Raw genomic sequence first — 27,047 nt, 5'->3', positions numbered from 1 at the left:
CATAAAACACAAGATAAATGAAACATAAATTAAAGTGACGAGTGGAAAAGAGTGGGAATGTGCAAAGATTGGGGAGGGGAGTCAGTCTACCCCATGACAGAAGGGGGAGGAGTTGTACAGTTTGATAGCCACAGGGAAGAAGGATCTCCTGTGGCGTTCTGTACTGCATCTTGGTGGAACCAGTCTGTTGCTGAAGGTGCTCCTCGGGTTGACGAGTGTGTCATGGAGGGGGTTAGCCGTATTGTCCAAGATGCTCCGCAGTTTGAGCAGCATTCTCCCATGAATCTAATTCCGCCCCCAGAACAGAGCCAGCCTTCCTGATGAGTTTATAGACACAAAATGCTGGAGAAACCTAGCGGGTGAGGCAGCATCTATGGAGAGAAGGAATTGGGGACGTTTCGGGTCGAGACCCTTCTTCAGAAGAAGGGTCCCGACCCGAAACGTCGCTAATTCCTGCTCTCCATAGATGCTGCCTCACCCATTGAGTTTCTCCAGCATTTTGTGTCTACCTTCGATTTTACCAGCATCTACAGTTCTTTCTTAAAACATTCCAGCTGAGTTTGTTAATCTTGTTGGCGTCCGCGGCCCTCGCCCTGCTGCCCCAGCACAAGACAGTGAAGAAGATGGTACTGGCTACCACAGAACATCTGCAGCAGATGTTGAAGGAGCAGAGGCTTCTCAAAAAGTACAGCCGGCTCTGTCCCTTCTTGTACAGGGCCTCAGCGTTCCTGGACCAATCTGGATTCAGTACACTATGCCTTTTCTCAGCATTTAAATGGCTCTCTATCCACAAAAATGTAAGTTAAATGTTCTTGATTCTGAATTTTTTCAGCTCTCTTTATACAGATCTTTGCTGTTCCTACCTATTATGATTTATTCAGTTGATTATGATTCATTCAAGCTTCTCTTCCACTTCCTTCTCTCCCACCATCAACAGTATTCCTCAATTCCATTTTCTCTGGAGTTCTTTTCCTAAACGTTCTGACTTTGACTTTAATAAACATGAAAGTCTATGCATTTTACTCAGCTTTTAATTACTTCCCTTAGCCTCTCCATTTTTGACTCATTTGATCCTTGCATTCCCTATATCCATCTGTGAAATGCCTTTGGTATGCTGTTTAATTTGAATACATTTATGTAAACGCAAGCTGTTGTTGTACAACATTCCATGTATTAAGCTGTGACAGTTCCACAAGAAAAGTGCATCATAAGTGCTAATTGCGAGCACCAAACCTGAAAATGAAAGAGCCTCAAAATCAATGATTGAGAGTGTAGTTTCAGAAACACACCAGGAGAACACTTTAATCTCTTTACTTTGCGACACCTCTAAACAATCAGCATTCAGTGGAAAACGCCTCAGTCCTTGAAAAGTAAAGGGCCTGTCCCACTTGGGTGTCATTTGAGTGTCATTTACGCAACATCCTAAAAATTGATTGGCGCGTGGTGAGACGGGGTGGCGTATGCAGTGACGCGTGGTAAAGCGCGGCGCCCCAGGATTTTGTGAGGCTCAAAATCCTTGAGCACCACATGCGTGGCGTATCTCTTGCGCACGCTGACATACTGATGGCGTACACTGACGTACATGTAGCGTGTGGTGACGCATGGTTACGCACGATGACACACGAACGTTGCCTATGCTAATTTATTCTGCGTCACCGTGCGTGAACGTCCGTAACCATGCGCTGCTCGTACGTCGGCACGCCATTTCCGCGTCATTTGAACGCCACACCACGTGACCACCCGGGTATAAAGCGCGCGTAGTTTTGAAACATTTTCACCATAGGATCTTTGATTTTCACTGGGAAAATCCTTGCCACGGAGATTGGACTAGGTACGAACGACAGCGCAAATGGCTCCCAAAGGGTGCAGGGCCCTCAGGAGCACTTGGCGCATGACTGTCGTACTGCTACTGTTCCGCGTCACGCAACTGTCCCGCGTCAGTCACTACCGGCCTGTTGCGTAAATGACATGCAAATGGCGCCCAAGTGGGACAGCCCCTTTAATGATTCGACATGTCAATAAACAAAAATGTTTAGTTCAATAAAAAATGGCAAAATTAGCTGCTGGAGACACAACCCGTCACTACACACAGAGATAAATATAATGAAAAGGTTGAAAAGCAGTATGTTGCTTAGTATTACTTTAAGTAATAAATCCAGATTTAAAAAAAAGTGAGATGCTATTTTGATGCAAATGATGCCAGCAGCCTTCTGCAGGACTGTGTGTGTACTAACAATGTGAACAAAACAGTGCAAATCAGGGAAAATAGCAGTAGAATACTTGTGATCTGAGCTAAATATAAAGTTCTCATGCGCATTTCTCTAAATTTACAGCAGGTGGATTGTTGACAATTTAAGGAGATGCTGGCTGCACATAAATCATTAAGTTGTTTGATACCAATGTTGGTACATGACTTTATTCATCAAATGCCAAGAAAATACATAGCAAATTCAGAAAAAAGCTGGGGAGATTCTCCTTGGATATCCTAGAAGCAATGAAACTAATTACTGATCTCAACCATCTATCATCCACTCTCTGAAAATTGAGCTCGGAAAAGCTGCTGGGCCAAACACTGACAGCGCCGTAGTGAATTCAGATCAGCCACATATTTTGATAATGCATCTAATGGAGCTGCCAATCAATTAGAAACTAAATACTATTTGCCAATCAACCCAACCATCTTTGTTCACCCAACACTATTCAATTTAAATGATCTATAAGGAATGTATGGTGAAATATAACTGCTTCCACTAAATGTTACCCAGAGTTGATGACTGACCATTGCTTCCTTGTCACCATCTTCCCTGTGAATTACAACTGTTTTTTGAATACAACTTTTACCTTCCTACAGGATTTTCTTGTAAAGGGTTGAATGCAAGTTTTGAAACAAAATTTACAAACTTTAAAAACTCAAACAGGATTAACTGTCACCACCAATCATTCTTGTTTTGTTTTTTTAATTCTCTACAGGCTTCCTCCAAAGACCTGCTAAGCTTAGAGCCAAGAGGCTCATAATGAAACAGTTAAGAAATGTCAGATTTGGCAGGTAGTTTTTAAGATCCAAAAGCCATTCTATGCTTAATAGGGTTAATCTGCCCTTTTGCAAAGTGTTGTTGTTATACTCAGATTTCTGACATCAGTTAACTGTCGACATTAATTCCCCATTCTGAAGGCGTGAATATTTTTTCAAACCTGCCTATTAATTTTTGCTCAGCTATTCTTAAATTGATTGGAAAAGCTGAAGATTGATTTGAATACGAAGTAAATGAAGAGACTGAGGCAAAAGCAAGAGTGTGATACAGCTATACAACAAAAGGATTAAGGCTGTACGAAAAGATTCATCCCACAATCTCGATACAGTTTAAAAACATTTAGCTAAACCTTTGGTGCACTGTTATATTGGACAATTTTGTTTTCATCTCTAAAATAATGTAAAAACTAAAGGACCTAATGTTTCTAACAACAGTTGAGGGAGCAGGAAATAGAAGGCTGTGGAATTAAACAGTGATCGCTATTAGCATCTGCAGTTGTTGGTTGATTGTAATTAACATAAAGTTTGGTAATATTTACTACAAGATTCAAGATGGCATGTTTTTTTTAAACCCCAAATCTAGAGCATAAACTGCCTCTTCAGATAAAGTGTATTTATTACATTGAGAAAATGTGAAGCTAAAACCTATGTATTGGTCAAAAAAAATTTGTTTGATTAACGAGTTTTCAAAAGTGAATTCATCTTTGCAAACTGCCTCAACATTTTACATTTACAATAAATTTTATCTTAGCACTTACAGGGTTATAAGGCACAAACCCAACTCAGAATATGGATACAAATTCATCACACAAGAGCAAATCATATTAAAGTTAGCAGTAGAATTGAAAACATTAATCTTACCTCAAGTCTCTGTACTATTTCCCTGATGTCATCTGCACAATTTTCCATAGCAGACAGCAGAATGCATTCTCCTCTTTCATAAAAGATCTTTATAGTCATTAATCCAGAGGTCCAGCCAATGACATCCCTGCACGAGCAATTAAACACTACGTTTTTGGAGTCTTGTTCTACAAGCACAATGAATTCATTGGAGATTCCAAGAAGACATTCAATATCACTAGACTGGCCAAAGTCCCGAGCAATAACATTCCACACCATGGCTCCAAAGCTGTACAGCTGCGCATCCTTCCGGGGTTTTGTCTTCTCCTTCTTCTTTGCCCCAAGTGTAATGAAGCTGAATTTCACAGAAGAATCAACTGTAGCTGTAGTTACAAAGTTTTCTGCCAAATCTTTCAAATACTCCTGCCTTGTTCTGGTGGCCATTGCCCGGAACTTCTCAGATTTGTGCGCTGCATTTTCTGCATTGATAACTTTGGCAAGTAGGAAGTCCCTGAACACTGCAGATTTGGGAAAAGTGACTCCTTTGGGAATGGGTGGGCCAAATGGTGGTACATCTTTAGACCTGGAGACAGCCACACTGTATGTGTTTAAACAGACAATGCATCAGTTTGTAATCCCAATTTCAAAATACAGAATGTACAATTTGACTTTATCAAGGGAAATAGTGATCAGAAAGAATACAAACAACTGCCAAGATACCATGTCTACATAAATCCAAGTTTCAGTTGCTAATGAACAATTTGTAAATTATTTATTCTGCAATACTGAATCTGTACCAATTCCAAGCACATTTAATTAGATTTGGATCTGACTGTAGATACTGGCATTTTCCCGTTACCAGTTTTCTGGTGAATATATTCCGAAAAGATTAGATAACTTTTAAACTCTCTCTTTTGAATATAGCTAAAACGTTTCTGCAAAAATTATCATGGATGAATATAATGTATATATTTGTTCTTTTACTTTGATTATCACTTTCATTGCCCAAATTCCCCAAGTTTTTTTAATTACTTCTTTATAAAACTGCTGTAGGTTTTATGCCATGTTTTAATGCAACTATTTAGTCCATTCTTTTAACTGGGATATATCTCCTTTCCCTCAAACCAGCTGGAAATAAATCATTTCTTCAGCTTCACTTTCTTTCACTGTTCCTCACTTAAGTGGTTAAAACTTTTCTTTTACCTGTGCTATATGTGCAATGGTAGTAAAAGATCATAAATTCAATAAAAAAATTAACCAATTATAATCATAGTGATTATTTTGTCCACTTAGTGCTAACTCTCAGTCCTGGTCGATTTCACGATCAGTAATACTATATCCGATTATTGAACTTCTACAAGGGGCCTGGTTTGGTAATTCAAACATCCAGGAATGGGGGCTGCAGAAAAAGGTGGACATTGACCGTCTATCACATACAGAGTCTTCCCAAACATCGAAGCTCTGCCACAAAATGGAAGCTAATAGCAAAAGCCCACACCACATTGGCCATGCTCCCATCTCGCTACTACTGTTGGGAAGGTACAGGAGCCTGACAACTGTGACCCGAAGTTCAAGAATAGCTTCTTCCCAGAAATCATCAGACTCTTGAACCACACTTCACACCCTGAACCACAACCTTACCTCCACAATGGTTTACAATGGATTTTGGCTGGTGCATTACATACTTCACTTTTTGAAGCCTGGTTACCTGGTATTATTGATTATCTTATTGATTATTGTTTATTTATTGTAGTGTATTGCATTAATGGGCTTAAAAAACTGGAGCAGGCAAGAGTTTCATTGTTCTGTTCTTGGTGCATATGTCAATTAAAAACTCTGGATTTCCTATTACAATTGCGATAATGACATCATCTTGTGAGATTAGTTGCTGGCACATTTGTCAGCTAATTTGTTATAATCTACTTCCTTTTGCTGGTTCTCAGCTTCAATCACACTTTTACTTCCTCGTATTGGTGTGATTATCCAAATCTTTAATCCCCACCTGTGATAATTGGTATCAAGATCTAATCTTCATGCCTGCCCACTTTTACTGGTCAATCTGCTTCTGCCCATTGTGTCCTTTTTAAAAGGATAGTAGACTGGTATGCATAGGAAGGATAACTGGACCCCAAATCAAAGGTTATGTCACACCACCAAGTACAGGTACCAACCCTTCTTTCATAAGAGTGTATCACCATTCAGAGTCAAGCTGTGATTTTTTTAAAATCTCAAACAAACTGATACTTTATTAATTTCTCTTTGCAATTAAATAGTTTATATATTAGAATTTACGAGTGTGGAAGAATCAATCAACACTATGTAAAATGCTGTGTAGGAAAGGTCAAGTAATTTCTACATTACGGGACGGGACGACAGATGGCACAATGGGCTAAGTGTTCGGCTGGCGACCCGAAGGTAGTCGGTTCGAATCCCGCTTGGAGTGCATACTGTCGTTGTGTCCTTGGGCAAGACACTTCACCCACCTTTGCCTGTGTGTGAATGTGTTTGAGTGATTGGTGGTGGTCGGAGGGGCCGTAGGCGCAGATTAGCAGCCACGCTTCCGTCAGTCTGCCCCAGGGCAGCTGTGGCTACAGAAGTAGCTTACCACCACCGAGTGTGACTGAGGAATGTATGAATAATGTGATGTAAAGCGCCTTGAGTATTCTAGAAAGGCGCTATATAAATCCCATCCATTATTATTATTATTATTATTACATTGCACAGGGAGAAGCAAACTTAATGATTTGCTTTTAAAAGCAAATTTGTAAAAGTATTTCTTTTAAATAAGACTGAAATAAGCCATTGTTACATTAAAATTAAGCCGGCATCACTTGTTCTATGGTTTGGCAACCTGATCCAAGTCTAACAAGATCTAACAATGTATAGGAATCGGAAGGTCAGGTCAGCTTAAAAAAAAAAAGTACATCCTTGGGCTCAGGGTGGGATTCAGGTGGGCTAACATCAGATCAGGTTTTAATTTTATCCTTGAGCAAACGTTCTATTTACCTAACCACATGCACCTGCAGGCTCTGGACCACAGCATGTTTTTTTTAAAATATGGTCATATGAGGGGGGGAGGGGGGGGGGCTATGTGAATCAACATAATCTGTCCACCTTGTTTAATTGAGTTTAGGGCCTTGATCAAGTGAGGTGCTAGCCTTGTAGAGAACACTAACATTGGTTAACTTATTCCACTGGATTTGGAAGATTTGTGGTGCTTATGTTATCCTTTGATGTGCCTGTGGTAGGTCGCCATTTTCTCAAAAACATATAGGAAAGCATAGCACTCAGCTCCCCCTTTTCCTTTGCGCCATCTATAATGTAATTTTGAAATTAGTATCAGGCTTACAATACTACACACACAAGAAAACACCTGAATAAGTTCCATCGCAATCAGCAGTTAAATTCAGGATGGAAGATATTTGACATTCTCTTGTCTATCTCTAAAGGTACTTTTGAATTTAATTGGAAGACCTTAGAAAAGATCATCCCAGTTATTAATCATTCTTGTTGAAAAAGAAACGGCATTCAAACATCAGACCGACCTTGCCTTTTAGCACTTTTGCAGTTCATCATGTCCCTTATGATATGAATCAGCTTAATGATTCATCATCTGCAATATTTCTGCATCGTGGCTGTTTTGCTGTCTAACGGTTTAGATGACCAAATTATTGGCATAATTAGCTTTACATTCAGAAAAATTGACCAACAACTCACAAGAGGGACTATGGATCAAACATCAAGATTGCAGTCTAGTTATCATGATGTTATTACCCAACCGATTGCCCTCTAAATGCATCCCCGCATTGGGTGCTAGATCAATAAATATACTCTTTAACTACCACCTACTTGGCAGATATAATGTTTATTAACATCTAGGCACAATTCAATCTATATTTATTGCACCTTTTCCCAGGTCCCAAACTAGTTAAGCATGCCTTGCATCTTTTTCTTACAGCTTAAAATACCTCACCTTACATCTGTATCAAATATAATTTACAATAGTTTTATCAACTCACGATTATTATTAGGTCCCAAAAAACCCTGGTTGCTTCAATATGCCATAGTGAGTTTATGCTCACTTGTGACTTTCAAATCCAGATCGTTAGTTTAAATTAGAGGCATCAGCAGGAACCTTGGACACTACCATCTTCAAGCACTGATTCACTCCATTAGAAAACATTATTTTTGTTGGCACATATTTATCTCTTCTTGGAGTGGGCCAAATTTCTTGCATTGTATCTGCTCTATTCATATTTCTGGTTCGCATATCTGTTTGTAAGGGTTATCATCCAACACAGTATATATTTCCCTTAACACCCAGATGTCTACAGCACTGGACCACCTCCTTTGTTGTTTTAAGGTTGAAATTACATAGCTCTCACTTGCTAAATCAATGAGTTCAATAATTTCATAGTTATTGTTTCTGATGTTCTTGTCCTCTATTTATCCTTTAAGGACAGTGGTGCCAATCAGTTTAGATACAGCCCATTCAACTTAAGCCCATCCATTCTATCCTAGCGTAGAACATAAAGTGTTGGAGGAACTTTATGGTGGACAGGCAACATTTTAGGGTCGGGACCCTTCCTCAGACCAGATATGCTGCCTGACCCATTGAGTTACTCCAGCACTTCGTGGTATACACAACATTCCAGTATTGCAGTACCTTGTGTCTTCATTCAATTCTAGATTCTGTCTAATGGATCCTAAGCACTTCTGGTTCAATTTAGTCACATTTGTTTTACATCAAAATCTGTTTGATAAATTAATTCAATCTGTCAATAACTCTGCAATTATTGGGGGTAGATAACCAGCCTCTTACATTCAATGTCATGTCATTCTGATGATTTTTTTCTGTGATTTTCCTCTCACTGCTCAAATGGAGACAGTGGACTCCAAAACAGAGATCAGCCTTTGTTAACAGAAAATATAGACAAGCTACTGCCTCAAGCTGCAAGTTGCTAGATACCCAATCACATAATCACTGGAATTATAGCATAAGAACAGGCAACTTGACCCAGCAATTCTATGCAACATAGGAGGTCATTCTAGCCTATCTAGTTGATGATGATTCACAAAGCAATCTCATTCTCCCACTAATTTTCTTCACTACACATTATACTCCATTCAATTACTCCCATGTTCTGCCTCTCATCTGCGCATTACGAGCAATTTACAGTGGTCAAATAAGCTATCAACCTTCATGATTATGGAATCTGGGAGGAAACCGCAGGTTCCTGGAGGAAACCTACACAAAGGAAGAATGTACAAACTACACATATTGCACATGAAGTCAGGATCATCCCCTGATCACTGGAGCTTGGAGGTAGCAACTCTATTTACTGCACTACTGTACTATCCCTACCTACCACATAAGCCTTCTCCCACTTTTGCTTCAAATCACCCAATCAACACATCCCCCTAATTTTCTCTCCCCATGTTTATTTAACTTCCCATCAATGCCTTTCTGTTACTCATCACAAATATTTCATGTGAAGCCGAGTTTCATATTCTTACCACTCTGTACAAACATACTTCTTCTTAATGAACAATTTCATGGATCCTTACTTGATATTTCAAGTGGAACTATCGTCCCTATGTCTATCCTAGCTCGGCCATCTCTTGTTCAAGAATTTCCAATTCCAAATGACATTCAAGCCTTCAAATTATCAGTGCCCAGGACAGTGTGTTTTGTAAAATCTGTATCAGAAAATCTGTAATGGCAATATTGTCACACTAGGCACTACCCATAAAGCAATAAACAGCAATGTTGATGGATGGAGAGAAATTTATCTTGCCCTTAACTGCAAGAGAAAACAGTATCATGTGATTCAAATGCTTTGCACTGGCCAGAAAGCAAGGGAGCTATTAATTTCCTAAAGTGTTTGATGATCATAAAGCAGAACTCATAGATTAATACATACATGAAACTGCAAGAATAATATATATACAGTATGTAAATTTCATTGGGTATCATCACAGGTGGTGAAAGCAAAACTTAAAACACATCAGTAATATAAGTAAAAGTTACAGCTAACCACTTACCTGTAGCAGACATTTTCTGTACATGGATTATGAACTCTGACAATGACAAACACATGTTGGAAGTGGGATCGGATGTTTCTGGGTGTAAAAGGAAGTGCTCCCGGTTCTTGAAAGACAATTGTAACTATGTCATTTCCTATATGTCTCTTCCTTAGGAGCTATGGAAGTATAGAAAGAGAAGTTTAATTAGCTAGATTTTAAAAACAAATTTGGTGCTTTCACACATCCAGTTAATACTCTCTTAAAATGAAGTTAAATATTTGAAAGCATTTCATTCTATCCGTAGATACATCAATCGGACAGTAGCCTCTTTAATGCTAAGTCACACATCTCTTTCCAATCAGTAATATTAAAAAATGCAAATGCATCACTCACTGAACGGGATTTTATCAATTGTATGGGATTCTTAGACTGTAGACAAAGTTGTATTTAAGATTTCAAATGAAAGAGGATATGCCAGACAGTGGAACACATATTCACCACTGTGATAGAATAAAGTATTTTCAAGTAAAACAGTGATTTAGTTGCATCTCTTCCAGTCTAGTGCATTGTATTTGGTGTTCACAATGTGACCTTCTCTACAGTGAAGAAGCCACACTCACTCTTGGTAATCATTTTTCAGAGCACCTGCATTCATTTTGCAGGAAACCTTGTCCCACTTAGGAAACCTGAAAGGAAACCTCTGGAGACTTTGCGCCCCACCCAAGGTTTCCGTGCGGTTTCCAGAGGTTTTTGTCAGTCTCCCTACCTGCTTCCACTACCTGCAACCTCCGGCAACCACCTGCAACCTCCGGGAACCGCACGGAAACCTTGGGTGGGGCGCAAAGTCTCCAGAGGTTTCCGTTCAGGTTTCCTAAGTGGGACAGGGGCTTTAAGCTTCCCAATACCTGCCACATTGCAGCAGTAGAACTCAATAATCAAATTCTCCAACTTTCGATACTTCATTCTTTCTATTTGTTTCAGAATTGGCCATGTCTGCCTGCCATCATTTTGACTTCGATTTTTCCTTATCTTTTAGCCAGCTGGTCATGTCCCACACCTGACTATTAGCAACATGTTACACATAGACACTTCATTTTATTTTAACTGCCACGCTAAGTCACCCAATCTCAAGCTTTTCCTTTTGTCTCCCTCTTTCCCCCCCCTCCCCCTCCCCTCATCTCTGCTACCAAAAACTAACTTGTTTTTGTCCTTTCTCAGTTCAGACGAAAGGTTCCCAGTCCAGAAATGTTGATAGTTTCTCTTTTCATACTGCTTGACTTTGTGTGTTTCCAGAATTTTCTGTTGTTATTTCTGATTTCCAGCAACTGCAGCATTTTTTCTACGCTGCACTGGAAAGTCAGCCTAGCTCAACTCACTGGAGTAGACAAACACATCATTTATTGACTGAGAGCCGAAAGCTTATTGAGCAGGTGTGCGCCTTTATGTCCTGACCAAAATGTATCCACTATTCATTATTACTGTGAACAGAGTAAATTGGAGACTAGTAACTAAGAAGATCTTCGTGGCCCCTGCTGTTAGAGTGCTGAAATGGCTGACCACGTCATACTTTTTAATATAAAAGATAGAGTTGAGGAAAATGATCAGTTTAGTCAAAATAATGTTCCTATCTCTTTCGTTCATGATCAGGGCAATTCCATATATGTACTGTTAAAGAACTAATACAGGGATAAAGACTCAGATAGAGTCTCTCTCTATCAGATATCGTCAATTCTTGGCAATTAGATTGATAAATAACAATCATGCCACACAAGGTCAAACATTGCAAGTGTTTTGCAAGTGCTTTAGATTGTCATTGGTTATTTTAATAAAGAAAGATGTCGGAAACAATCAGCAAACAACCCAAATGTTGATTATTTAAAAATAGATTTGTTGGCAGAGTAGCTAGAGGATATTAGACCAATATCAGATCAGTCACTAAAAAGCCTGAAAATCAATCCAAAGGTAACTTATCCAGCTGCTTCACTCACACACTCTCCTTTGCATGTAACCTTTTTTGGTAGTCAGCTTTCAAAGATTTCTAGATCGATGCTTATGGAAAAGATATTACCCCCCACACCCACCCCACCCCTAAACCAAAAAGTATTGCAGGGAAAAATAATAAATCAACTGACCAAGTTAATTAGCACAACACTGAAGCAATTGGAGAGCATTCACAATAACAATAAATCAAGATATGTCAACTGGTGCCTTTTAAGGGATTAGTGAGAATACTCGTTCTTCAGGCATTATATTCTCCAATTACTTCTGGCATCCAGGAAACAGTTCTCTCCGTAATGTTTCCTGAATTTGTAACTAAATTTGATCAATCCCACGTGAAATTAAATAATCAGGGAGATAAACCATCTTTAAATTAAATTGTTCAAATGCATGACCTTTTAAATATATGAAAATATTTTAAATGAATCATAAATGCAGTGAGATTTTTAGTTGATACATGTTCTCAGCACTTAGGCAGAGTGATAGTTTGCAAAACACATACTGTGCTGTACTCTTATCCAATTGGTTAAAAAATGCTGCCTTCTTGAGATTAAAAACATTTTATCAGTTTGACATTGCTAAGTATTAGTCGCAATATAGCTAAGATCAGCAATCCATTGTAAATAACTCACCCTTGTTACAAACTCCACATTCCATGCCCTAGTGCAATTGTAGGCATTTGTCACAGTGGTTTAGGTTATTTCTGCGTTTTCTGCGGCAAATACTGATCAATCATGCATCAAGCTTGATATATATCTATAGTAGCACAATGTTGTTGAATAAATTGATGCTGCATCATAACCAATTTTAATTCATTTACAAGTGTAACCATCTGCAGCCCTTGCTCACAAGGAAGAACTCTCAGATGCACTGAATTGTGAACTGACCTAGATTGATTGTGAAGTTGTTCCGGGTTGAACCCGGGTCTCTGGCGCCGACTGAGTTTTAAAATATCCCTTCCCTGACATCATGTAGCCTGAGAGGTTACACTCTGGTTTGGTTATCGGATAACCATTGGTATATAAAATATGACGACCAAAGGATATAAAATGTTATTATATATTAGATTTATTAGATAAAATTATATCTTAAATAGATCTATTCACTTTAAATTATTATTGAATTAGATATTGGTGGATGTTAACTATTTGCGACTTTTAACATGGGGATGGTACATAATCCCTCCACATCTACCACAAATATCCTTAGGAATAATGGTGCATGTTTCTCTCAAGAGAGAATGGGATTCTCTCCAGCTGCTTCATGACCAAAACTCTCAGCTAATTTTCTATTCAATATTTGACCATGTGGCAAATTAAGAAATAGGTGAACTTGGATTAAAATTTAGTTCAGTTTAGTTTAGAAATACAGCATGGAAACAGGCCCTCTTTCACGCCAGGTCCACGCTTACCATCGATCTCCCGTTCACACTAATTCTGTGTTATCCCACTTCCACATTCACTCGCTACACACTGGGGCCAATTTACAGAGGCCAATGAACTTATAAATCCACACACCTTTGGGGTGTGGGAGGAAACCAGAGCACCCAGTGGAAACCCACGTGGTCACAGGGAGACTGTGCAAGCTCCACACAGACAGCACCCGAGGTCAGGATTGAACTCAGGTCTCTGGCACTGAGGCAGCTGCACTACCAGCTGAACTACTGTGCCGCCCTCTTTTTCCCCCACCCTCACCCCAAAATAATTGCAATTGAAAATCATGTGTTATTTTTATATTACTAAACAAATCTATACTTGAGATTACCTATCCAGTCCACAGCAGCAGTGCAATCCAGATTCTAATCCCTCTAATCCCTTGTTGCACTTAAAATGTTTTCTCTTCAAGTCGCTTTTGCTGCTCATTTTCATTCTATGGCCACTGATTTTTATCCCTCTAATAGTGGGAACCGTTTCTATCACGTTTTTATCATTTTTTATCAATTTTAATACTTCTATCAGTTTCATTGTTTAATGCAGTACACTTCTTATTAGGTCTATCTAGGTAAACCTTTTCTGTACTCTATCGGAGGCCTTCACTTCTGTCTTAAAGTGCAGATCGCACACTGGACAAAATTGGAGCAATCTTGCCCAAAAGTTAAAAATCTAGTCAGTATTATTGCAGAATTGCGGCAATGACATAAGTGCCATCTTTGGGAAGATACTTAAACAAATGGCATATCTATTTCCTCAGGTGCATTTGAAAAATCCAGTAGCAACATTTTGTGGTCAATATTTTTCCCCTTAATCATTGTTCTAAATCCAGACATTAGCATACTGGCTGCTAGAGAGATTTGCACAATTCTAATTATTACTGACCCTTCTGCCACTGGGAATAGTCTTTTCTCATTCATATCAAGACCGTTTATGATTTGGAGCATGGTTGTCCAAATGGCACATAATTGAAATTAATCACCTTCTGATACCCTCCTAAAAACCTGAGCGTAATAAACACGTTGGACCATATAGATTTAACGTCTTTTATTGTTTTTTGAACACTATTCCTCTTAACAAAAGCTAATAATTCTTATTTTTTTAAGTCAGCCTCCTCAATTTGCACGTTTCCGCACCACCTCAAAAATAGCATGCACCTAGTTTATATTGGATTTTCTCATTCTCCATTCAACAATGCAGAATTTCATACATGTTTTAGATTATATCTTAAATAGATCTATTCACTTTAAATTATTAATTTAGTTTCATTCTTTTATTGATAATGTTTGCCTGAGCCCCATGTGACCTACCCCTCAGACATGAGTGATTTTTCTAGTTCTCAAAACTTTCCTATTTAACAAAAAAACTATTAGGTTTGTTTTTCTATAGTCTTTCGAGTGAGTGGAACCGCTAATCCTTTGCATTATTCTCATGAATCCTTCCATTGTACCAAATGGAATGGTAAATGCTGTCAAAATATTGCTGGAAACCTGGAATAAACTAAAAATGTTGCAAACATTATAGGTCAGTCAGCATCCACGTGGAGAGAAGCAGAGAGTTTATGGTTCAGATTGATGAAGGGCATCAACATGAAATATTGATTCATTTCACTCTACAGATTCTGCCTGACCTTTCTAACATATTCTGTTTTGTTACTATAACCTAATATCAAGTGTGCTATTATTCAATATGCTTATACATTTAATTTTCAATGGTACACCAGTTAAGATCTATGAATAAAAATTAAACAAAAATACTAATTCTAATATAATTAAAAAAGTGACAAAAAACAGTTTCCTGTGGCAAACTGATTGTCTGAAAAGCACCATTACACATTCTGTTCCCTTGCCACCTTGATTCTCACTTTAATACGTTTCTTTAATTTTCACCAGCTTAAGAAAAGTCTATACACATTTCACCCTATTCTCTCACAATATATTTAATTTTCTTAAAATTTAAACATGCAAGTGTGATGCATCGCACACGCGAGTTGTTTCTAAATAATTTTATCTTGAATTCATTTACCAAAAACTGGGAGAGAACCACCATAAAAAAAGAAAGAACTACATGGATCAGAATTTAAGTCACTTTGTATTCTGATGTGGACATTTAATCCAACTACTACACAACTGCCGCCCTGTCAAATTTCTCAATACACCCAGGGGCAACTCACGAAACCTTAACAGGGCAATCATAGGCAAGTAATAAATGGGTTCACATCAATGTCACCTTTATTCCTGTACCAAAAAAACTGGCCTCATTTACATTTCCCATGTGGCATTTATCAACATTAAATTCTTTGGTACAATTCCAGAACTCTAAAAATCCCTGGAAAATAAGTTTTGTGACCTTACTTAGTTTTATCTTTTTTTCTGTATTCTGGAATGCAAATTATATCCTCTGAAAAGGTGACAATTTTATTTTCTGCTGGATGAGATTTAAATTATATGCATTTGAATACTTATGATCAGTTTTCTCTCCTCCACTCCCTCATGTGCACATTCAGTCCTACATTCATCTTTCTCTGTAAAAAAAATCTTAAGCATCTCATTAAGCAAGGACAAGGCAACCCTATTCTCCTGTTTGTGGTCCTATATCGATGTGCTTAGAATCATTACCAGTAAAATGTTAAATAAAATGTCAAAGTTGCACACATATCTGGGAATTCTGCAGGATCCAGTAGGGATCAATATCCGTTAAGTATTAAGTTCCAACTATAGAGAGCCAGGGGCCATGCGAACAATTCTGTCTCATTTATTAGTACAATATCAGAGGTTTGTGATTGACAGAAAAAACACTTTACCAGAATATTTAGTATTTTTTCAGGAGCTGAAATAGATAATTCGTGTCAATGTGTACGGAGAATAAAGGACAGTTTGCTAGTTTAAAATAATTTATTCGTTTAAATGGGAAATTTGATTTTAGTTGCATTTATAGACCTCCTTCTCCAAAAGGTTCATATGCTACAAGTTTGTCATGAGTTATGGGGAGAGGAATGATTTAATTGTTGCCAACAATAGCTTATTTTGCAAACCAGATTTCAATGCTTTCACTCATTAAGAGTGAAACATGGTGTACCAAAGGAAATGAAGCTTAAGAACCAACATTGATCTCTACATTCTACAGTTCCTCAATCTTTCAAATGTTTATCTAACTGCACCTTAAATATTTCTAATGATCTGGCCTCCACCACATTCTGGGGCAAGGAATGTCAGAGATACATTAGCGTCTGAAAGTTTAGACTAGTTTTAAATGACAGTTCCCTTATCTTATGTGTCCCTTGTCCCTGACACTCTCACTTGTGAGAATATTTCATATTTGAATAAGATCACCCCTCATTCTTCCAAAATCCAGGAATTACAGGCCCAAACTATCTTTCCACTCCATTGAATCCCTTGAATTTCTCAACATCTATTAAAAAAACGCATTTATATTCAAAAATGCAGGCCATCCGGTCTTCTGGTCTAAAAATATATAGGTGAAGAAATTGCTCCTGAACTGAATTCTAAATCCAAGAGCATGCAATCCAAGAACAGATTGGGTCCCTTTTCTCTTCAGAAAACGGAGGACTGATATAAAGTATGAAAGTTTGTTATAATAGATGCTGAGAATGTTTCCACTAGTGGGGAACATAAATAGAGGCCACTGATATAAGATACTTCATTGAGAAATCTAATACTATTTGAGCTCATTCAGCTACTTTACCCTAAGAGTGGTGAAAAATATGTAACCTGGTACTGAATGAGTGGCTGAAGCAAACAAGGAGATGTTGGAACAGCAATCAAAGCGTTAAGGGAATAGTGAGTTATATTTATAGATTTAAATGCAAAAAGATTGGAGTTTGCTTGAGTGTAGTACCAATACTGGTATGGATGGGTTATGTTGAATAATTTGTTTTCGTGTTTTGTACCCTTTGAAATCCTAAAGGCCCTGTCCCATGATGCGAGTTTACCCAAGAGCTCTCCCGAGTTAAAAAAAAAATCAAACTCGTGGTAAGTACGTAGAATGTACGTAGCGGGTACGTCGGAGCTCGTGGATGTCTCGTATCGGCTCGTAATGATAACGGCAGGTTCTCGGGAAACGCGGAAACTCGTGAAGTTTTTTCAACAGTGTGAAAAATTTCCAAGAGTAAAAAAACACTTGGGAGTGTACCACGAGTTTGATTTTTTTTTTTTTAAACTCGGTAGAGCTCTTGGATAAACTCGCATCGTGGCACAGGGCCTTTAGTGACCAGACCATTTCCAAAGATCAAAGAAAACATGTGTATTTATGCAAGAACCTTTCACATCAGTTTCAACACATCTCAAAGTGTTTTACGGCCAATTAATCACCTTTGAAATATTATCACAAAAAATAAAAAAAATAAAATATTATCACTGTTGAAATATTGAAATGATGAGAGCCAGAGCATAGAAAATTCCCACAAACAGCAATTTGATAATGACAAGATATAGGAGTCCTGAATAAAAGCAGAAAATGCGAGAAATGTTCAGCAGGTTAGGCCACATCCTTGGGAAGAAAAGCAGAGCTCATCTTTCAGGTCAAATATCTTGTCTTGAAGTGAGACGGACTCAGAACCTTTTATCTCAAAAAGTTCAATGTTATCTTCTGAGTCAGAGATGTTAAATTGACTTCGACTTCCCTCAACCTCAATCCTGTCAATTCCTGACAAAATCTTGAATTTGAGAGAAAAAGGTTAATTCTAAAAGACATCATTATTTCCCCAAGAATTATTCAAGTTAACATTAATTGCATTGCCACTTAGACATCAATGTATTTTAGGTACAGAGACATTGTTGGGTCCACTCCAGATGCAGTCGCACCAAAGTCTATTATGGTTGTGGCAAGACTTCCTTCCACTTCTGCTCTAAGTCTAACAATTGAGGACAACATGCAGATTGTTTTCTACATTCGATGTCAGCTTTGTATTATGTATCCTCAAATCCAATTGAACAGTAATGTTTAATAGGCTCCTACCACTTTAGAAACATGCATTTTAACTTTTCTCATACCAATAGAAATAACTCACCTGCTCATCCCCTTACCACCTTCTTATCCATTCACTTAACTTTTCTCAATCCTCTTGCAAAGTATTTTCCTTCTCCTCACAGCCTGCTGCCATGCGTAGGTTTGCATCATTTGCAGACATGGACATATTATACACTACTATTTAATGCATCAGTAAACTAGTTAAAATCCCCAGTCCTAATGTTTGTGGCACTCTACGGCCCTCACTGAGAAGTTGATAATGATAGGTTTAACCTAGTCACTCTTATTAGTCCTTCAAACTAATCCTCACTCACTGTTAAAAATGTATTGTGTCAGCCTCGTAGCCCATTTTTTTGTCCCCCAAATATTCTACATGCACTTGTTCCCATTATTAATACTGCCAGTTATCAAGAAAGTTTGAGATTTGTCAAACAATTTATCTTTCAAAAAAATTTAGAATGTCTGCTTAATCAGATTTTGATTTTAAATGTTTTTTGCTTATAGCTTTCTTAAAATGAACTATAGTATTTTTCCCTCTGATTAATATCAGGATAACTGATTTTATGTATTGCCTGTCTTTTTATCTCTCTCGTTTTTTCTGAAAAGCAATGTCATATTTTCTACCTTTCTTACTAGGCGCAACTATGATTGCTCCATGTACTTTGTTTTTTTCCATTATCATGATCTACTCTACTTGGAATAAGTGATAAGTTATTACATTTATTGTTGTGGCTGCATTCAATGAGCCTGTAATGCTGCAGCAAATACAAATTCCATTGTTCTGGTTCAGAATGACAAAAAACACACTTGTCTTTTTTCCTTTTAACTGGAAGTTTGGAAGATCAAATTAAATAAATCCACCATTTCTGCAGCCACTTTTTTTTTAAATGATCAAGATGTTTACATCAGTTCCAGAGTGTTTAATCAGCTTTTATTTCAAATAACTCTTCCAGTTGTTTAAAAAAAAAATGAATATTAAATATTTTAAGGTAGATAAAAATGCTGGAGAAATTCAGAAGGAATAGGTGACGTTAAAGGGTCGAGACCCTTCTTCAGAAGTTCCTTTCCCTTCCCAAGACCCTCAGTTATTTCCACTGTGAAAGTACACAAAAGATTTGTTCCCGGATGAAGCCATTTTTTAATTATAGTCAAAGTCAAAGTCAAATTTATTCGTCACATGCACCAACCAAGGCACAGTGAAATGAATTTGCCATGCAGCGACACAGTTGGAAAAAAAGAACACACAATACACAATAAAATCCAACACAAACATCCACCACAGCATTCTTCACTGTGGTGGAAGGCAACAAAGTTCAGTTAGTCCTCCTCCCTTGTTCATCCGTGGTCGGGGCCATAAAATAGCAGAGTCAGGGGATATGTGGAGTAGGCAGGAACGGGGTACTGATTGCGGATGATCAGCCATGATCGCATTGAATGGCGGTGCTGGCCCGAAGGGCCAAATGGCCTACTCCTGCACCTATTGTCTATTGAAGCTCCGCAGACCACAGCCCCATGATGTCAAAGTCACCAGGCCAGCGATTGGAGCACTCCACTCTGGCGACCCATCGGCAAGGGTTCGCCCCCGCTCCGCGATGGAAAAGTCCACGTTGCGCCCGCTGCTGAAGCTCTGGGCCCGACACCGGGAAAGGCCGCTCCAATCCAAGCTGTTAGGCTGCAAGAGGGGAGGCGGAGAAGCAACATGGAAAAAGTCGCCTCTCCGTCGAGGAAGCGTCCAAAAAAGGTTGCCCCCTTTTCTCCCCCACAATGCCCCCACGCAAGGCACACTGAGAGACACTAACACAAACATTCGGACATACCAAAAAAAGTCGAAAATAACAAACACGCTGCTGGCTCCCGTCTCTCAGGAACCCACATTTACTTGTTCTATTGTTCTTTTTACAATACTTATAGAAGCTCTTATAAATTATTTTAAATACTTCTTGCCAATATGAAAATGTTGCAGTGCCCATAATACTTGAGGAGCCATTTAACAGTTGACAGCTTCATTGAGAGAGAAGCTGTTAACAGCTTCACAGAGAACTGCTCGTCTTTATGTAAGCATCTTACAAGCATTCAGAATGTTCAGAGAAAATGAAATACCTTTCCCATCATTATGTTGCAACATTGGAAATTCCGCAGAAAATTTGGACACAGCCAGTTTCCGAAAATAATAATGAAATGCCTGCAAAATTCTAATACAGTGCAATTGATGGGTGACCACCACTCAGGATCAGGCAGAACATCTGTCTTAAGGGCCTGTCCCACTTTCACGACCTAATTCACGACCTCTGCCGAGTTTGCCCTTGACTCATACTCGCAGCATGGTCGTCACGAGGTTGTAGGAGGTCGTAGATAGGTCGTAGGTAGGTCATAGGTTGGTGTGATGCTAGTCGTAGGTACTTGTGGCATCAAGTAGGTTGGGGCGTTTTTTCAACATGATGAAAAATGTCTACGAGTAAAAAAGGTCGTGAATGAGGTCGTGAAAGTGGACAGGCCATTTACAGTGCCTTGGGATCTTTCAATCATGTGACAAGGCATCCTCTTAATGTTCAATTTGAAATCTTAGACAATGTTCTCTCCATCAGATCTGACGCAGAATCAGCTAACATTAGGTGCTCTAATTATGAGGGAAGCTTGAACACAGGACCAAAGCCAGACATGCATGTCCAAGAAAGAGTGACACAAAGTCATTGAGAAGGTCCATACGCAAATGTCATCTAGACCCTCAGCAATCCCGCCAGATGAGGCAAGTATAATCTTACATTTCAGAATCAGGGGCAACACTTGATTAGAATGGGCTGATGGAAACTCTTGACCATCTGTAGTATAGACAGAGAGAATGAATGAGTGAATAAGTTTATTGGCCAAGTATGTACACATACAAGGAATTTGCCTTGGTGCTCCGCTCGCAAGTAACAACACGACATACAGTAAACAATAAAACATAAAACATTCAGAATAAAGCATTATAGTTTTATCATGTGAATGAAATAAAATACCAGAGCAAAAGGAGGCTACAGACTTTTGGTTATTGAGTAGAGCTATTGCTCATGGGGAAAAAAGCTGTTTTTATGTCTGGCTGTGGCGGTTTTGACAGTCCGGAGTCACCTTCCAGAGAGAAGAGCTTCAAAGAGTTTGTAGCCAGGGTGAGAGGGGTCAGAGATGATTTTACCCGCTTGCTTCCTGGCCCTTGCAGTGTACAGTTTGTCAATGGAGGGAAGGTTGCAGCCAATAACCTTCTCAGCTGATCGAACGATTCGCTGCAGCCTCCGTCCGGATGGTGTGCTTGGTGGCTGAGTCAAACCAGACCATGATGGAGAAGGTGAGGACAGACTCTACGATGGCCGTATAGAATTGGACCATCATTGCCTAAGGCAGATTGTGTTTCCTCAGCTGTCGCAGGAAGTACATCCTCTGTTGGGTCTTTTTGACTGTGGAGTCGATGGTATCAAAGGTATCAAAGGTATTTTATTAGTCACATTCACATACACCCAGGTGTAGCGAAGTGAAATGCTTTTTGCCATTTTGCAGCACACAAAAAAAGAATACAGACATAACACCAATGAGAGTCTTAAACACATAGAACATCCCCCCACAATGGCTCCCACCATGAGGGAAGGCACAAAGTCCAGTCCCCAACCCCAGTTCACCCATAGTCGGGCCTATTGAGGCCTCCACAGTTGCCTCTACGGAGGCCCAATGTTCCTGGCCGTTCTCGCCGGGTGATGTTGCTCCGGCGTCGGGAGAGTCCTCCCCGCGGCCGGGGAACCCTGGCCGCTTCCGCACTGGAGGTCGCGGCTTCCGAAGCCAACAAGGCCGCGCTGGTTGGAGCTCCACAACTGGTGATCTCGTCGCGAGATCCCAGGCTCCCGGTGTAAAGTTCGGTGCCGCCGCCCGCAGCTGGCCGCTCCACAGACTCGCAGCTCCGCAATGTTGTTCCCGGCGGTCTCAGCTCACAGGAGCTCCAGCGTGGCGACCCAGGCAAGGCATCGCCCGCTCCGCGATAGCGCTCCAGCGCTGTGCCGCCGTCGAAGCCGTGGTTCTGGGCGGTCCCAGACAGAAAACGCCACTCCAGGCCCGCTGGTAGGCTGCGAGGACGGGTCGAAGCTGCAGCCCGGAGAAAAGCTGCCTCTCCGACCAGGTAGGGACCCTGAAAGCTAGTTTCCCCCTCCCCCCCCCCCCCCACCCTCCACATAAAAATAGTCTAGACCTCCAACAAAACACTTAACTAACTAAAATAAAAAATAAAAAGATGAAGAGACAGACAGCTGCTGGCTGGGCAGCCGTGCACAGGACAGCGCCCCCTAGTGGCATTTAGGTGCCCCCCCCATTTAAGGTCCTTGGAGATGATGGTTCCAAGGAACTTAAAAGACTCCACAGATGTGACTGTGGTGTTGTTGATGGTGAGTGGGGGGAGGGGAGAGCGAGCTCTTAAAGTCTACAATCAATTCCACTGTTTTAAGAGCATTGAGCTCCAGGTTGTTACGAAGGCACCAGGACGCCAGCTGCATCACTTCCTGCCTATAGGCAGATTCCTCCCCATCCTGGATCAGTCCAATCAGGGTCGTGTCGTCCGCAAACTTGCGAATCTTGACAGAGGAGTCTGTGGAGGTGCAGTTGTTGATGTAGAGAGAGTAAAGGAGAGGGGAGAGTACGGAGCCTTCCGGTGCTCCTATGCTAAGGGTCTGTGGGTCCGAGATGTGCTTTCCCAGCCTCACTTGTTGCTTCCTGTCTGTCAGGAAGTTGGTGATCCACTGACAGAGGGGTTCAGGCACAGTCAACTGGGAGAGTTTGGAGCGTAGTAGCTCTGGCACAATAGTGTTGAATGCTGAGCTATAATCCACAAGCATAATCCTTGCATAGGTCCCCTGGCAGTCTAGGTGCTGGAGGATGAAGCGCAGGCCAAGGTTGACTGCGTCATCCACTGATCTATTGGCCTGGTATGCACACAGAAGAGGGTCCAGCAGGTTCGTGATATTTTTCAGCTGGGCCAGCTTGTCTTTCAAGGGTCTTCATGATTACAGAGGTCAGTGCGACAGGTCTGTAGTCCTTAAGACCAGTAATCCTTGCCTTTTGGGGTACAGGGACAATAGTGGAGACTTTGAAGAAGGCAGGGACAGTACAGGTTTGCAGGGACTGGTTGAAAATATCTGTGTAGGCCTGTGCCAGTTGTTTGGCACAGAGCCTGAGGGTAGAGGGGGAAATATTGTCCGTTCCTGTAGATTTCTGACTTTTCTGTTTTCTGAATAGCCTCTCCACCTCCTCAATTTCTATTGTTGGTGATGGAGAAGTGGCCATACTGATGTTGGACAGCAAGGAAGGGGTGGGTAGTGGACGAGGGCCCAGTCTTTGCAGACTGGAGTCAGGCTATAAGTGGGTGTTAAGTGGAATTGGAGAGGGGTGAGTGGGAAAGGGCCCTGTCTTTGCGGACTGTAAGGTATGAAGTGGTGATTGGGGAGGAGTGGGTTGGGAAGGGTCCAGTCTTCGTAGACTGGAGTCATGGGGCTGTCCCACTTGGGCGACCTAATCTGCGAGTTTAGAAGAGTGTCTTCGACCTTCAAACTCGCAGCATGGTCGACACATGGTCCTAGGAGGTCCTATGAGGTCGCTGGAACTCTCCTTCATGCTCGAGGGAAGTTCCTGAATACTCGTGGCCTCAGCTAGGTCGCGGAAAATTTTTCAGCATGTTGAAAACTTTTTCGGGAGTAAAATTTGGTCGGCATGGGTCTTTTTAACTCCTAGTGCAGTGGAGTGGGGTCGCTATTTATTTACAGGCAGTCGAGGGCAGCCGTAGGCAAACTCCTTCGCTGACCAGGCATTTCGATTGGCTCATTGGAGTTTTCAGGACCAAGGAAGACCTACCGGTAGGTAGAATGCCCGCTAAACGTTATTATACTTCTTAAAAGTGTCTCCACTCCTTCTTCCCCCCCCCCCCCCCTTCTTACCCATTCTCTCCCCCTCAAAGATAGGAGTTTCTCTACAAACATAGGCATCTCTTTCTCCTCCCCAGCTAGCCGTTGCTGCGGGGTTCCACAAGGCTCCATCCTAGGCTCCATTCTCTTCTCCCTGTATATGTTCCCTTATACTGGATAGACTCGGCTTGTACTCGCTAGAATTTAGATGATTGAGGGGGGATCTTATAGAAACTTACAAAATTCTTAAGGGCTTGGACAGGCTAGATGCAGGAAGATTATTCCCGATGTTGGGGAAGTCCAGAACTAGGTCACAGTTTAAGGATAAGAGGGAAGTATTTTAGGACCGAGATGAGAAAATCATTTTTTACACAGAGAGTGGTGAATCTGTGGAATTCTCTGCCACAGAAGGTAGTTGAGGCCAGTTCATTGGCTATATTTAAGAGGGAGTTAGATGTGGCCCTTGTGGCTAAAGGGATCAGGGGGTATGGAGAGAAGGCAGGGATGGGATACTGAGTTGGATGATCAGCCATGATCATATTGAATGGCGGTGCAGGCTCGAAGGGCCGAATGGCCTACTCCTGCACCTATTTTCTATGTTTCTATGTTTCTAACTTCTCCTGTACCTTTCCTTGGCAGCTCTGATTCCTCTTCTCAGCTTGTAATTTGGCCTGCCTGTAGAGGTCTGCATCCCCGCTCCTGTAGGCCTCATCTTTAGACTGGCGGAGCTGTCTGAGTTCTGCTGTAAACCAGGGCTTGTCTTTGTTGAACCAGATCCGGGTCCTAGTGGGTATGCAACTGTCCTCATAAAAACTGACATACGATGTCACAGTGTCTGTGATATATTCATCCTCATGCTCTAGGCTAATCAAAGAAGAAATTATCTGGGGTGAACCATATATTACTGCAAACATCTGTTTGGCGCCAGTAGACACAGAAACAGTAGATTTCCATTCCTGCAGGACAACTTCCAGATGTTCTTTGTATGACAATAGCAATCAGGTCAAATAGAAGAGTTTGCTTCTTGCCGTCCCCACTCCCATCCCTACCCACAACAGCTTTTGGAAGCACCAGCAGTAATGAAAGACATCAACAGATCAATGCAATATAATTTAAAGATTTACAAGAAATTGATTCTGCATGAGAAAGTAAAGGTTTTTAACAGTTTTCTAATTACCACTAAAGGTTCTAAATTATTTTTAAATTAGTGGAACATAAACATTTTTCCTGTTGGATCACATGAGAGAAATTAAGCAGCATATTATACATTACTTTTAGTCCAGAAACTTTCATTTTGCATTAACACATTTTATTCATTACATTTCATATGAATGTATATCAATGAATGTGTCAATTCAAGAGCAAAATTATCAGGTGGGATGTCTGTTGAACTGAGGCTCTTAAATCAATAATACTGGCTGGCAAAATAGCATTGATGCAGTGCAGTGACAATTTAACTGAACTATCCTAATGCCACTCCAAGCCTCCAAAGAGCACAAGACACTAGGCCACATCTGCCAAGTGTGATACTTGCACAAGTGCTTTTGCTCCAATTTAATGATCCTATTGCTTTATCTTTTAAGCACACTGGAGATTGATATATGGAGTCATATTCAATAGAACCTTGGCCGAAAAAGGAAAGGATATACTATTGCCAAAAATGAAAATAACAGAATTATCAATCCTGTTTGAAACAAATTTGAAATGTGATAAAAGCCAATATGGTGCACGCTGGGTCAAATCCCATGCAAAATGCTGAACCCTTTGACATTGTATCAAATTAATAAGTGATAATTTGCCCTTCTAAGAAAGATGATTTGTTCTTGCAGACAGAATAACAAAGTTTTATTACAAGACGGTTGGAAATTGCACCAAATAAAGTTCTGAAAATGAAACATATTCTGAAGACAAACCTTTGAGATTTACAACCCCGTAAAATAAATCTCACCATTTCAATATTTAAGTCTCCACTGTGTTCCTGCCAACATGTTGCAAGGAGGATGTACCCTACAGCTGAATATAATTGAAAATTCTTTCTAAAACTTTAAGGTGACAAATTTGGAACTGTTAAGGGTGTAAAAAAGCTCATTTTTATTAACAAAAAAACAGACTGTGGGACCCGTTGGGTGCCAGTCACCACGGGGGGGTCTGTGGTGGGGGGGGGGGGGGGAGGGTAGGTGTGTATGTGGGCGGGAGGTGTTTGCGAGGGTGGGGGGGGAGGAGGGATATGGGGGGGAGGGGGTGTGTGGGCGGGGTGTGGGTGGGAGGGGGGGAATTGGGGGAGAATTTTGAGTAAAACACAAAGTGCCAGAGGAATTCAGTGAGTCAGGTAGCATAGTAATTGTGGAGGGAATGGATAGGCAACTAAAGTCTGAATAAGTGTCCCGACCTGAAACAGCACCTAGCCATTCCCTCCACAGGTGCTGCTTGACCCACTGAATTCCTCCAGTACTGAGTCCTTTACACAAGTAATCTTCCCAGTTCGTATACAGAACCTAATTACGTGCAAAAGGCGAGAATGCAGTAGTGCATTGCTTTACAAAGTGATCAACTGCAAAAGCAGATCTGGAGGAGTGAAGATCTGGGCCTATATTTAACCGGAAATTGTGGCCTTATATACATGACAAGTCAAATGCTAAACACATAGGGAAAATAAAACTGGGGCTGAAAGAGCTTACAGTTTCTTGGAGTCTAAATCTCCAAAGACTTGTAACCAAGCCATGAAGCAATAGCCAAGATGAAGAGGTGTTATTTATGGACAGTCGCTATTATGTCTTTGTATTTTGAAACCTAGCCATGACCGTTTACAATATCCTGCTT

The 27,047-nt window shown here is 40.4% G+C and overlaps 1 protein-coding gene across 4 annotated transcripts in view; it reads right to left on the bottom strand.

Moving 5' to 3' along the window:
• Window positions 1-27,047, bottom strand: part of sipa1l2 (signal induced proliferation associated 1 like 2) — a 463,054-nt gene that overhangs the window by 197,423 nt on the left and 238,584 nt on the right. For all 4 annotated transcript variants that reach the window (XM_033021738.1, XM_033021739.1, XM_033021741.1 and 1 more), the window contains exons 8-9: window positions 9,917-10,074; window positions 3,893-4,469 (exon numbers count right to left, since the gene is read on the bottom strand). In XM_033021738.1, coding sequence (XP_032877629.1) covers window positions 3,893-4,469; window positions 9,917-10,074 — 735 coding nt within the window. The remainder of the gene's footprint in view (window positions 1-3,892; window positions 4,470-9,916; window positions 10,075-27,047) is intronic.

This window comes from Amblyraja radiata, chromosome 5, assembly GCF_010909765.2.
Source record: "Amblyraja radiata isolate CabotCenter1 chromosome 5, sAmbRad1.1.pri, whole genome shotgun sequence".
NCBI classification, from domain to species: Eukaryota; Metazoa; Chordata; class Chondrichthyes; order Rajiformes; family Rajidae; genus Amblyraja; species Amblyraja radiata.
Note: the sequence above shows the minus strand (reverse complement) of the source record. Positions and strands in the feature narration are given on the sequence as shown.